Source organism: Rhinolophus sinicus, chromosome 16, assembly GCF_057876585.1.
Source record: "Rhinolophus sinicus isolate RSI-liver-muscle chromosome 16, RSI-T2T, whole genome shotgun sequence".
Lineage (NCBI taxonomy): Eukaryota > Metazoa > Chordata > Mammalia > Chiroptera > Rhinolophidae > Rhinolophus > Rhinolophus sinicus.
The window spans coordinates 63,900,379-63,913,655 of NC_142516.1; the positions used below are offsets into that span (position 1 = coordinate 63,900,379).

A 13,277-nucleotide genomic window follows, 5' to 3' on the forward strand; every position below is an offset into this window, starting at 1 on the left:
ATATTGACTGTAGTAACGATAATAATATAGGAAGGAGATCAGACATGTAGGCATTTACACTACCTAATGCATTTCTTTAAATTATTTTTTGAGTCGAACGAATAATCCATGTACACAAATATTCAGTAAACTGTGAGTCGCCCTCCTGCCTCAGACTTTCACTTCTCCTTCTCAGAGACAACCATGGTGGTGGTTTTAAAACATGGTCGCAAACTCTTTGACACTCGTCCCATCAAGAGTGTCATATGCTATATGACACTGACACAGACCAGCTAACCTTTTCGTCTCTTCCCCTTGAATCAAGGCAAACTTACGACTGCTTTGATCAGTAGCGTACACCTATCGTGACTCTATGTGACCTCATACTGGGTCATGAGAGACTGTGCAGCTTCTGCCTTGTGTGGCTGCAACACTCACTCGTGGCGCCCTGATCGCTCATGCAAGACATCTGACTGCCTGGAGGCCGCCATGCTATGAGGAAGCCAAGTCACAGGAAGAGGCCACCTTGAGGCCTTCCAGGAGACATTTCCAGCGGCGTCCAGCCTTTGAATCATCCCGGCCTGGGTGCCAGAGATGTCAGGGAAGAGCTTCCAGTTGATGCCAGCCCGCAACCACTTGAGTCATTCCCATCCACTGAAGTCTTCCCAGCTGCGGCCCCAATGTATCCTATTCAAATTCCTGGGCCACAGGATCCACAAGCCGTATAAAATGGTGGCTGCTTCATACTACTGTTTTGGAGTGGTTTGTGATGTGGATTCAATAACCCAGGCAGTCACTATTATTGTGTATCTGTCCAGAGAAATTTCGGGCATATATAAACATACACAGAGGGTGCCACAAAAAGGTATACACATTTTAAGAAAGGAAAACTGTATTAACATTGTAAGACTCAATATATACTGATAACAAAAGATGAATACAAATCACATTTGACTTCTGCAATTACAAGAGGTGCTCAAAGTGGTTACCATCTGCGTAATTTTAATACAGTTTTGTCCTTTCTTAAAATGAGTATACTTTTTTTGGCACCCTCTGTATAGGTCACCCCCTTTTCCTTTCAAGACAAATAGAGGCAGACTATTATATACCATGCTTTTAACAAGAAATCAACTCAAAAATGCTTTACTTACAGCTTTGCGGACGTCAGGTAAGGTAACCCAGAGAGGAAACACTATGGGGAGAACAATTAGGAACGTGACTTGTTTGCGGGGATTGGAAGGCCAGGACAGGCTGAGAGGCTGGTCGTCCTCGTCTTCACCCGTTTCTGTGGTCTGCTGTCGAGAGAGATATGAAAAATAATGACACAAGAACGACGACGATGTCCACAGGCCACGAGAGCAAGCGCAGAAAGCAAGGGCGGGAAGCGCCGCGTCTCACACGGTTTCCTTGGGTCATCCCAGCAGCTTCATCCGTGTATTGTTTTTCGGATTGTAAGAGAACCCCATCTGCCACAGTCTGAATCCCAGGGACAAACGAGACACTACCCAGCCATGAGGACTTAAGAACTTGCTTATTCCTCCTTGAACACACTTCAGCTTCTCAAACGAATGGATGATTCAGCTGGAGTGGGCTAGAGCTACCATCCGTGAACTTTTTATGAGAAATCAATTACATCTGCGGAGGAAAGACACCTTTTCCATCTTGCCCTGCTCCTCCCTTCTCCTTGAGGACAAAGCCACAGGATTCATCACAGAAATTCTTGGACAGGATACCTTTTGTAACGTAAAAATTAAAATTGTTTGTATCCATTTATTTATTTTCTAGAGCACTGATTTTGAGCAGGCAAATGAACCATAGCAGCAACTCAGTAACCATACTCAATCCCCTTCAGTGGCTCTGGAAGAGGTAAGCTCATGGCTTACTGTGTGGCTGTGAGTTTTTAACCAGTTTAATCACCTCGTTAAATTCTAAACCATCTCACTTCCAGCCAAAGGCTTATCATGCAAACACATGTCCCATTCTCACAGAAACAGCACAAGCAGTAGCAGAGCACCTCCACCTGTGGGTGTCACCTGCACAGGGCCACAGAGCCAGGGGGGAAGTGTCAGAGCTTCTGACTTGGTGGCAAGCAGCCAAGGTTTTATCCATCACCTGCTAAAGTCAGTAACTTCTGAAGTCCCAGAGACAGAAGAAACAGAAGGCAGATCTGTGCCCTGGCAGGATGACCCTGTCAGATGGGCCCTCCGAGCATCTAAAACAGCCCTGCAGACAGCATCTATCACTCTCGTGTCCCTACTTGTTTCAAAATGAAAGTGCAACAGCAGGACCAAGCATCAGATCTAAAAATATCAACAGGAACTTTTCCAGGATGCTTCCTTTTGAGACCATATAAATAACCCACATAGGCTTCATAAAGCTCCTGCCGCCAAGGCTCTTGCTTCCAGCATCGTGCGCTATTTCAAGCAGCAGCACTGACTCCCACCAGCACCTCTCTCCCTAAGGAGGTGGCAGGTGGGGCTGGCTGAGGCCAGTTGGATAGGGAACAAGGCCGCAACGAGAGGCAAGGCTGGGTGTGAGGCCAGACTCATTGCAGTGTTATGTTCATTTATGTATAATTTAAATCCTAGTACTGCCAAAAGGATTTGCAGTGGTTTACAGAATCACCCACATGCTCTCTCTAGGAGTTAAAATTAAAAATAATAACAGTAATTAAAAAGGAATCTTAAGCCATACTGACAAAGGTTGGTAATAACAGGTTCTTTCTCTTTGGGCATATGTCCCTGGCAGTGGGTAAAATAGTTTGTAAACAGCGAATATGAGGGAATTAAGAGGATTGGGTAAAAAGGCAGAATTAGGAAGTTGGCACAGTTTATTTTGGTCATTCAGTTCCTCATTAAATATATTCCTCACACTCTCCATCCCTTTGCTATGCAAAATGTTGGAAAAGAAGAAAGATCTAAAATCAATAATCTATGTTTCTACCTTAGTGAACTAGAAAAAGAAGAGCAAATTAAATCCAAAGTAAGCAGAAGAAAAGATATAAAAAATTAGAGCAGAAATCAATGAAATAGAAACCAGAAAATCAATAAAGTCAACAAAACCAAAAGCTGGTTCCTTTGCTATACAATTCATTGTGGTCCATCCATTTCTTTCTCTCTTTCTTTTAAAATAATTGTTTAGTTTCAATTATAGTTAACACACAATGTTAGTTTCAGGTGTACAACATAGAGATTAGACATTTATATAACTTACAAAGTGATCATCCTGAGAAATCTAGTACCCATCTGACACCATCCATAGTTATTACAATATTATTGACTATATTCCTTATGCTATACTTTACAACCCTATTTTGTAACAACCAATTGTAACAACTATTTTGTAATAACCAATTTGTACTTCTCAATCCCTTCACCTTTTTTACCCATCACCCCGGCAACCCACCTCCCATCTGGCAATCATCAAAATGCTCTCTGTCTGCATGAGTTTGTTTTTGTTTTGTTTGTTCGTCTGTTTTGTTCTTCAGATTCCACGTATAAGTGAAAATATATGGCATTTGTCTTTCTCTGTCTGATTTACTCCACGCAGCATAATACCTTCTAGGTCCATCCATGTTGTTTCAGATGGTAAGATTTTATTCTTTTTATGGCTGAGTAGTAGTCCATTGCATGTGTGTGTGTGTGTGTGTGTGTGTGTGTGTGTGTGTGTGTGTGTACATATACACATATATATTACCTCTCAGGACATCTACCACAAAAGGCCACTCTACTAAGACGAGGAGACATAGCAGCTCTACCTAATACATAGAAATAAACACAGGGAGGCAGCAAAATGAGAAGACAAAGAAACATGTCTCAAATGCAAGAACAGACCAAGGCTCCAGATAAAGAACTAAACCAAATGGAGACAAGCAATCTACCAGATGCAGAGTTCCAAACACTGGTTATAAGGATGCTCAGTGATCTCAGGGAGAACTTCAACAAAGAGATAGGAACGATAAAAATGGAGATAAAAAATGTAAAAACCAATCTGAAATGGAGAATACAATAACTGAAATGAACGATGCATTAGAGGGAAGCAACAGATTAGATGAAGCAGAGGATCGAATCAGCGATTTAGAAGATAAGGTAGCAGAAGACACCCAATCAGAACAGCAAAAAGAATCCTAAAAAAATGAGGATAGTTTAAGGGGCCATCTACCGCTTTCTTTACTCCATCCAGAGGGCTCCCATTCCTGATGGAAGTTTCGGCATGCTGTCCCTGGTCCCTTTCTGAGCCACCTCCATCTCCTCCCAGGAGATACAGCAGATGCAGAGAATATCATTCCCTATTGGGATCGCTAGCCTCCCAAGGTATCAACGGGCTACATGAATAATCTGTGTAATGAGGCCAATGAGGATTAAGGAAGCAGGAACATTCTAACTGTTCCTTCCCAGATATGATCATTTTTGTTTAACCCAAATGAATGACTTTTCCCTCCCTCCCTGGTAGATACCTCAGAAATGGGGAGGATCATGGGAGAGTGGAGGCATTGCATCATTCTGAATAGGTACCCTGATCATATGCTATGGGTGGTTTTGCTCAGTCAAAGGATTCCAGCACTTCCCTGAAGACTAATCAAGCAGATCCGATGAGTTCATCAAGGCTCCTCCCCTTCCAGAGCTGACACTCCCCCTGTGCCCCCTCAGTCTGGTCTCCCACTACCATCTGCAATCTAGCGACTTTTTCTAAACTCCAAGCTAACCTTTTTGTGAGAAAAAAACAAAAGCAACTCTTTATGACTCATATCATTTTAATGACACCAACAGATGGTGACATTTCATCAATAACCCTTCTGCTTATAACCTACGGATTAGCTCCTTTCTCCATCTGCCAAAGTCACCAGGCAGGCAGTGCCACTAGCAAATAGCAGAAAATAATTATCTGTTTAGATGCATAAGCTCTAAACACACTACTGTCCAATGCAAACAATTAGTGATATTGTACAGCTTCCAAAAGCTGAATTTGAGGTGGCTGTTGCTAGGGCAGAGATGGACAAAGAGAAGAGACTGCCTTAGGCAGGACGAACAGTGCTCCCCGTGGGGACTTCACAGCCTCTTGGGGGATGAGTCCTGCCATAGAGAAGTCCAGGAGCCCAAAACCCTGGGGTGGATTCAAGAGGTGTCCTGGGAGCAAGGCTGTCAGCACATTTTAGGGGAAATTCTCTTTGTCTTCTTGCCAGGTGCAATCTCACTCTGGTTCAATGGCGACAGCTTGCAAACTGGTTAGGAAAGTGGGAAAAAATGCAGTTCCCAATCTGGGGCCCATTTGCCTTTGCCCCAGCTGGGGTGCTGACCTGTTCATTAGTCTTAGCTCCAGGGGAGAGGCCACTGAGGTTAGGGCACCGATTATCCAACTTTTCCTGGAACTGTGGCATCCTGGCTTTGACCTTGCAACAACCCATCCTTATATCTTCAAGTTTCTGCGGAGTGTCCATAGAAAACAAAACAAAGTGACCCAGAAAAAATTCAAACAACTTCTGATATAAGGATTTAAAAGAGTTTGATACCTGCTGGGATCTCTGTAGAAGCCCTGGACTTGTGCCACCCCAGGGCCAGCAATTACTGCTTTAGGGTTCTGCAGTCTCTGACATGAAAAATCTGAGACTTAAACACATGACTTTAAATTCCCACATAGTGGTGTGCTGGTTGTCAGACCTTGAAAGAATCAGTGCAGCGTGGTGGGAAGAAGAGATGGTGGAGAATCAGGGATCCTGGCTTCCAGTCTTTGTTCCAGCTATGATTCCTTGGGCAGTAGCCACCATCACATACAGGTACTCACTGAGTGCCTTGAGGTACAAAGCAATGCATTAGGTTCTAGGACTCTTGGTTTCAAGGAGACTTGGATTTAAAAGTGGAGACAGACAAATGGCTCCAAAAAACATACGTACCCAGTTACAGGGATGTTGGCAGACTATGTGGAAAGAACTTCTGTTTGTTCTCCGATATCTGTTTTGCCTGTTATGGACTGAACTGTGTCCTCCCCAAAATCACATGTTGAAGCCCTACTTCCTAGTACCTCAAAACGTGACTGAATTTGGAGATAGGGTCTTTAATGAGGTGATTCAGTTAAAATGAGGCTATTGAGGTGGGTTCTAACACAATATGACTGGTGTCCTTATAAGAAAAGGAGATTCGAACACAAAGAGATACATAATGGATTTGCATGCACAGAAATAAGCCACGTGACGACACAGCAAGAAGGCACCCACCTGTACGTCAAGAAAAAAAGGCCTCAGAGGAAAACAACCCTGATAGCACCTTGATCTTGGACTTCCAGCCTCCAGAACTGTGAGGAAATTAATTTCTGTTGTGTCAGCCACCCAGTCTGAGGTATTTTATTATAGCAGCCCTAGCAAACTAATACACTTACCAACTGCTTTAGGGATAGGAAGTCCACATGACTTAGACCTGGAATAAAGACTCCATTTTCAGCCTCTCTTCCAACTAACTGGGGCCATGTGATTAGTTTCTGGCCAATGGGATGTAATCAGTAGTACCCCCTGCAACTTCCAGGATGTGTCTATAAAGGAAGTGTGTCCCTCATCACTGCTTCCCCCTTCCTGCTGGCCGGAATAAGGACATTTTAGTCAGAGCTTGAACAGCCATCTTGGACCACGAAATGGAGAAACAATATAAAAGGATCTGAGTTCCTGACACCTATCAAGAGTCATTCTAGCCATGGGCTGCCTACACGGCCTATACTACAATTCTATCTTACTCAAGTCACAGTTATTTTGGGGTTTTGGTTGCTCACAATGGAATCTTATTCTGACTAATCCAGTGTCCTCTTTATGAGTGATCAAGGGTGAAATCTTTCACATCTCAGCACTAGGAAACTTCATGCTTCTTTTGAGAGACTTTGAAAAAATATTAGAAATATCGTGAATCAGGTAAAAAATACTATTTTTATCCTTGCTTTGCACTGGGGATTTAAGAACCAACTCTGTAACCCCTTCCGGCAGTCATAGCACTGGACTCTGTGCCCATCTCATTCCAGTCTTACTCTTTTTCTTCCCTTTACATCCTTTGCTGAATTCTCTCAAAACTATTCATTTTATCTTTTTTCATCAGACATATTTTTTGCAAGCAGCCTTGAATTTTTGTGAAACGAGGTGGGGTAGACCTAAAACTAAAACTCCTCAGTGGTCTAACGGAATTTGGGGGATAACTTGAGCAAAGAGGGTGGGGCAGAAGGAGATGTTATTCTAAGTGACAACTTGTGACAAATGGACAACTACCTTCAAGGATTCATTTATCAATACTGGAGGTTGGTGTCTGGTGATCTGGCCATCAGAACACCTACAGATAGAAGAGAATAGTGCTAGAGGTCAGTGAGCATCTACTGGGAGGTCTCTGGAGCAATCAACTTATTTTGATTCTTATTTACCCAGTGAATGGGAGGAGTGGCAGAAGCCTATCTGTTTGTAGCCTACTATCATGAGAATCTGTTCAGCTTCTTTGTATGTGCTTCTTACACTGTTTTTACTTGTGCCTGGTATGGATGGTTTGCCCTAGAATAAACATTAGATCTCCAGTGGAGGGGCATGAGCTGGACTCACCAGCCCAGAGGTTACCTCTACAGAAAAATATCTCTTAGAAGCACCCAATTTCTTATTGTTGTCTGTGAAGGGCACTGAGCAAGATTTCAGTGTGACGGTGTGAGTCCACTTTAATGCAATCTCTTCTAATGGAGAATTCAAATGAAAACTCAGAGGCATCTGAAAATAGGCCATCTTCAAGTTGTTTTATTGATCGGTAATAACATCTCATCTCCAGTTCCAAAAAGCAATCTCAGAGGATCGTTTGGACCTGCCTAGATCTCAGCTCAGCTGGGGATTGATTCAGGCTGGAAGTGAGTTCTCACTTCTCTATCCCCCCACAAAAGGACCATGCACTCAAAAGTGCCACCCCTTCTCATTGGGGAGCTCCTTCAAGTGTGGCAGGATGCAAGATAAAATAAAATGCTAGCAATTAAATATCCGTGTAAAAATAGAATTCATTTCCTCTAGAACACTAAGCCATGGTCAAGTTGGGTGAAGGTGAAGATTTTAAGTGATTTGTATTTCTACTTAAAGAGAATGGTCCTTAACATATTTGTGGTTGTTGCTATTTCTATAATTTATATTTTCAGAAATCAGTTTATATCTCCATGTTGTTTAGCCACATCGATACCCACATGAATATCCAAATGGGACAAAGCTCCCAGAATATGGTGCATGCTAGGAATCCCCCACAGGGCCCAGGGGGGCTAAGAGGGGGAACAGAGATCCATAAAAACATTTGCTGAGCCTAGGAAGTGAGGTTGGGTAGGTGTATCAAGAATATTGAAAATGTCATACTCAGCAAAGTTTTTAAAATGGGGCTAACAAACCGTGTGAAATGTCTAGACTATGTGAGACTGGGGACAGTAACTCGGGCAACTGTAGGATGCTCAGTGCCTGGTAGGGACTAGGGCATCAATAAATGTTAATCTTCTTCCCTCTGCCATTAATCTCATCTCTGTGACTAGCTGTGTGACCTCCGGCAAATCAATGGAAATGCTGGAATAGCCAAAGAACATATATTACATGCGATTTGTAAAGCATCTGGAGCTGGTGGATCTTACTGTCCTTTTGGCTTAAAAACCATGTCATTGTGAGGCAGAACTTCTTTGTCCCTTGGAAATCTTTAATGTGGGACCACCTTCCTGTCCAAGAACTTGTATTCAATTCAACGGTATAGACACGGATAGATCGGGAAAGACAAGCTGCAACCGGAGACCTCTGCAATCATTTAGAATACTAGGAGCTTTGGGCTCCAAGTAAAGGAGCCCCAGAATTTCAGAGTTGAAGAGCCCGGACTCATTGATACCACCCTCCTCATTTGACAGATGAGGGCCTTGAGGTAAAGTGATATAATGAAGGAAGGTCACAGTGTGAGGCTGGGCCCAAGTGACCTCCCACTTCACTCCCAGCTCCAGGCTCCTTCTCCTGTCTACACTGCCTCCCTTCCTCACTCCTAAATAATAGGTATGAAGGTATTTTATGCCCAATTACAGCAGGCTTCCCAGCTTTATTTTGTGATCAATTTGACCTATTAAACAAAAAATATTAGCTATAGGAAACACTAAGCACTTAATTGACTTAACTTTGCTTGATTTTTCTTGAGCCTAGAACTAATTCTGGTGGTTTGGATGGTCCACATTTCTTGAAAAAGCTGATCAGAAACATGATTCTTGCCCCATCCACCATGTGAAGACACTGAAAACACTGCCATCTATGAACTAGGAAGACCAGGAAGCAGGCCATCACCTGACACTTGATCTCGGACTTTTCAGCCTCCAAAATGTGAGATATAAATTTCTGTTGTTTGGAAGCTATGTAGCCTATGGCATTTTTGTTATAATATGCAGAGAAACTTTGAAGGGGAAACAAAGGGCACATTTGGTGGTGTGTGGATGGGAGGGGTCATTGGGATACCCCTTCCGTCCTCTATCCCCTTGGGTGATATCTCCAAGGTGGCAAGCACAAATTTAAAAATGAAATGTGAGTGCTGCTATCAATGAATGTCAGGACTTCAAATATAAAGAAGAAAGATTTGTTCTTTAGCATCTCTGTCTAAGAGAAAAGTGCAGAAATGTATCCCAGGCTTGATGTAGGACGTGGGGACAACCAAGTACACCAATGGCCAAAATGAGGCCTTGGGATTTTATGTGTATTTCATTGCTTGATGTCACACTTGAGACCCATCACCGTGGATCGTCCTGCACTGGCTACCTCTAAAAGGAATACCAAGGGGACATTGTAGAAGATGGATTAAGCCCTTTACAATAATACACTTTCCTGAGGCTAACTTTGGCAAGAACTGAAATAGGTGGTGGGTTATTTCCAGACGCCAGCATTCAGTATTCAAAGGCCAACAGAACCTCAGCGGAAGAACACGCACAACAAAACAGCAGCGTCTTTACACAGGGACTATCTGCTTCTCCTCCTACCTCCGTTCTCTTTCATGATTGAAGCATTAAAAATACTCTCTGACAGAGATGGCAAGTTTTACTTTTCCAATTAGGTTTCCCTGGGAACCGGTGGAAAGGTGTGCGTGCGCTTGTACAGTGTGTGTGGGAAGCTCCCAGGGAGAGAAGAAATCTTGAAAGTGTCTGACCTAATGAAAGGATTGTCAGAGAAGGGATTCAGACAAAGACCCACTTCTGCTCCAGAATGCTATTTTACAGCATTATTGCGGTTATAAAATTAACGAGCTAATCCACAAAAAACACTTTGAACGGTGTTTGGTACATAGTGAACACTCAGTAAAGGCTGGTTGTTATTATTTTTAATAAATGTTTAGGGAAATGATGTCTTCAAAGACATCCATGAGAAAGTAGGTTGACTAAGTGAATTATGATACTTCCAGCATTAAAATTCTATAATTCAATTATTTAATGTGAAAGTGGAAACTGCAATAATTTTGTTCCTCCATCTATCCATTCATCCAACATTAATTGAGCATTCATTGACTGTAGTGATGTCAGCAATCTATTTTCCTCTTAGGTAAGATGAATAGATAGAAGGTCCTAGTAAATAACATGAAAGGGAAAAATTCCACAGACCTAAGGAGATTTTATTTTATTTCAGTAGGTAGGCTGTAAGTAGACTTTCTATCAGAAACAAAACTTCCAAACAGACGGCAAAACTCATAATATTGTGACACCTTGATTCTGTGTTTTGTGCAGAGCTGAAAAAAAAATAGTAAAGTTGGAACTCTCAAAGGTAAAATCACCATAAATGCACAGTCACACTTTAATACAGTGAAAGGCTCTGAAATCAACAACTATTTGGCAAGTGGAAGGTACCTCCTGAGAAACGTTCCCTGGAGTGCTTTCCATTGTGTAAGTTTAAATCACACCTGTTCTTTAGTACAAAGGAAATAAGATACAAAGAAAAATATCCATATGGTCAGTATACTAGGCTACTTGGGCTGCCATAACAAAACACAATATTTATCTTTTTAAAGACCTCATTTTTGAATAGAGTTTTTGGGCTTAGAAATAAATTGTTTAACTGCTTAGTTTATTTTAAAAATGCCTTCCCCCCCACTCATTCTATATTGAGTCTTCGAAAAATCTATTTTTGTTCTCATAGTTTCTCAATGTCTTTGCATTTGTATTTTTTACTAATATCCCTCATTCTTTCCACTCTGTTCTTATCTTTTCTGTTTGTCACTTGTCTCCTTCCAAGAGGTAAATCCAAAAGCATCTCTTTTTGGAAGGAAACATCATCTGAGACATTTGTTTTGCCTTCTGTGTCGACAAGTTGAACCAAAAGAGCTACATTTAAGTAGCAAACAGAGTTTTTAAAAAGTGATAAATCTCTGCCTGTCTAGTGGTAGGAAATAATTCACTTCCCTTATATTACTAACACATGGCTTGTTTTATACATATAGATAGAAAAAAAATCTAGCATCAATAATTTAGCATATTAAACACAAAATGGTAAGGTTTTACTAAGCAATGGCAACCAGAAAAAGTTAATTTGCTTCTACATGACTTTGATTTGAAACCAAGGTCTCACAATATTTTGCTGTTAGTGATGAAGCTGTTTGGACCTAAGTTTTCTAAGAAGCCAAGAAACCATTCATTATAATGTAAAATGGCATTTGGAGAGTCTGGTGAAATGCAATTGCTTTCCTTTCACTTTGCATTTTGACCAAATAATGGTGAGGTGCAACCTACAGATAAGATGGAGTTCTTTCTGTATTGCTGTTGTAAATTGGTTTTTGTGTGGTTTTCACAGGCTTTGTAAATCCTGCTGATACAAATCATAAAAGATTTGCCAACACAAAGGCAACTGGAGGATCATAAAAAATAATTTAAAAATCATTCTCATCATTTTATTATCAATTGGATTAGAATTATTCACAGGAACAGCAATGTTAATGTATTTTTTTTTCAGGGTGGTAATGGAGTTTTTTTTTTTTCTTTTTATTAATAGTCAGCCCTTAATGTATCTTATGTGAATGATTAATAGACATTTTTCAAACTCTTTCAGAAAGCACGATGACACATGGTATTTTTAACAGTAAGATTCTTAGTGAATATATAATTCTTTGTCAATATTCAAATGTAGGCAGAAACTCAAAAGTTGGATCTATATTTTATTTTAGAATTTGTTCACAAGGCCTTTGAGTGCATCTTACGTTTGGTAAGTTCTGTCCAGGTTGTCAGATATAGCATCCGAACCTTAACTTTTCCTTTAAAAATGTATGTGTAGACTGAAAGAAAAAAAATGTTATCTCCTCTAGAAATGGAACCCATGCACTAAGGCTTGGTTGGTAAGATACTGTCAGTTTTTCTTTCTTTTTCTTTTTTTTGCTTGTTTGTTTCACAGTTTGTATTGGGTTTTCTCTTATCCTAAAGAGTTTCTTTTCTAAGGCAATCATAGATCTAACATGGCTTAGGCCTTGAAAACTTAAGTGGGATGGAGAATCTTTGGAGACTCTCTTTTCTCATTATTAGGCCTTGGCCTCTTGGCAGGCCTTTGACCCTCTGTGCCCTGGCGGTGTCAGACCCAGAGACACATCCCCACTTTCCACCAAAGCCTCTATTTCTTGGGTGCCAGAATCCTCTTACCATGCTTCAATGAAATTCCAAGTGATTGAATAATCTCATTAATAGAGGGATATGTGGTCCTTGACTGTTTTTAAACTTTCAAAATGGTGGACCTGGTTATTACGCCTTAATCGCTTAGAAAAGATACTTGCTTTTTCAATAATGGGAGGGTTTGAGATTCACAAACCTTACCATACTAAGAACGTAAACGTTTCCTAACTAAGGGTAATATTTTAGGAAGAAAGAATCATATAGATTCAAGGTACCATCTGCTTGGATAATCTTGGAAATCCCTGTCAGAGTTAACGTTTTTGACCAATGTTTATTGTGAAGTCTCCCTAAAATCGTAGCTGCAACTTCAAACAACAATAATCCATAACAAACTGCTGTCCTTGATAAACATGCTTTTTTACTCCCCTCAGAGATCCAAATTTAATAGAATAGAGATGTCTTTATGTATTTTATTTTTTTTAGAGACATTTAAAATCAGTCACTTTCATCATCTTTCCCTTCTCATCCTTTGCTTAATCATACAATACTTAAACATTTTATCAGCACGATGAGGCTTTATGAAACAGATCTTAAGAAATCTACTGAGTTTAGGTAAAGACCAATGCTAGACTGGGGAGAAATAAGTAAGGGATGAAATCCCAAAGGGAAGTAGGAAAGGTTTAACATGGTAAGGTGATATTTAAGTTGTAACGTGAGAA

General features: G+C 40.9%; 1 protein-coding gene across 6 annotated transcripts in view; it reads right to left on the reverse strand.

Annotated features, from left to right (window-relative positions):
• SLC24A2 (solute carrier family 24 member 2) overlaps positions 1-13,277 on the reverse strand; it is a 243,562-nt gene that overhangs the window by 20,995 nt on the left and 209,290 nt on the right. For 4 of the 6 annotated variants that reach the window (XM_074330332.2, XM_019750364.3, XM_019750365.3 and 1 more), the window contains one exon: positions 1,131-1,274. In XM_074330332.2, the coding sequence (XP_074186433.1) occupies positions 1,131-1,274 (144 nt within the window). The remainder of the gene's footprint in view (positions 1-1,130; positions 1,275-13,277) is intronic. The other 2 variants (XM_019750366.3, XM_019750363.3) reach the window with 1 other exon arrangement.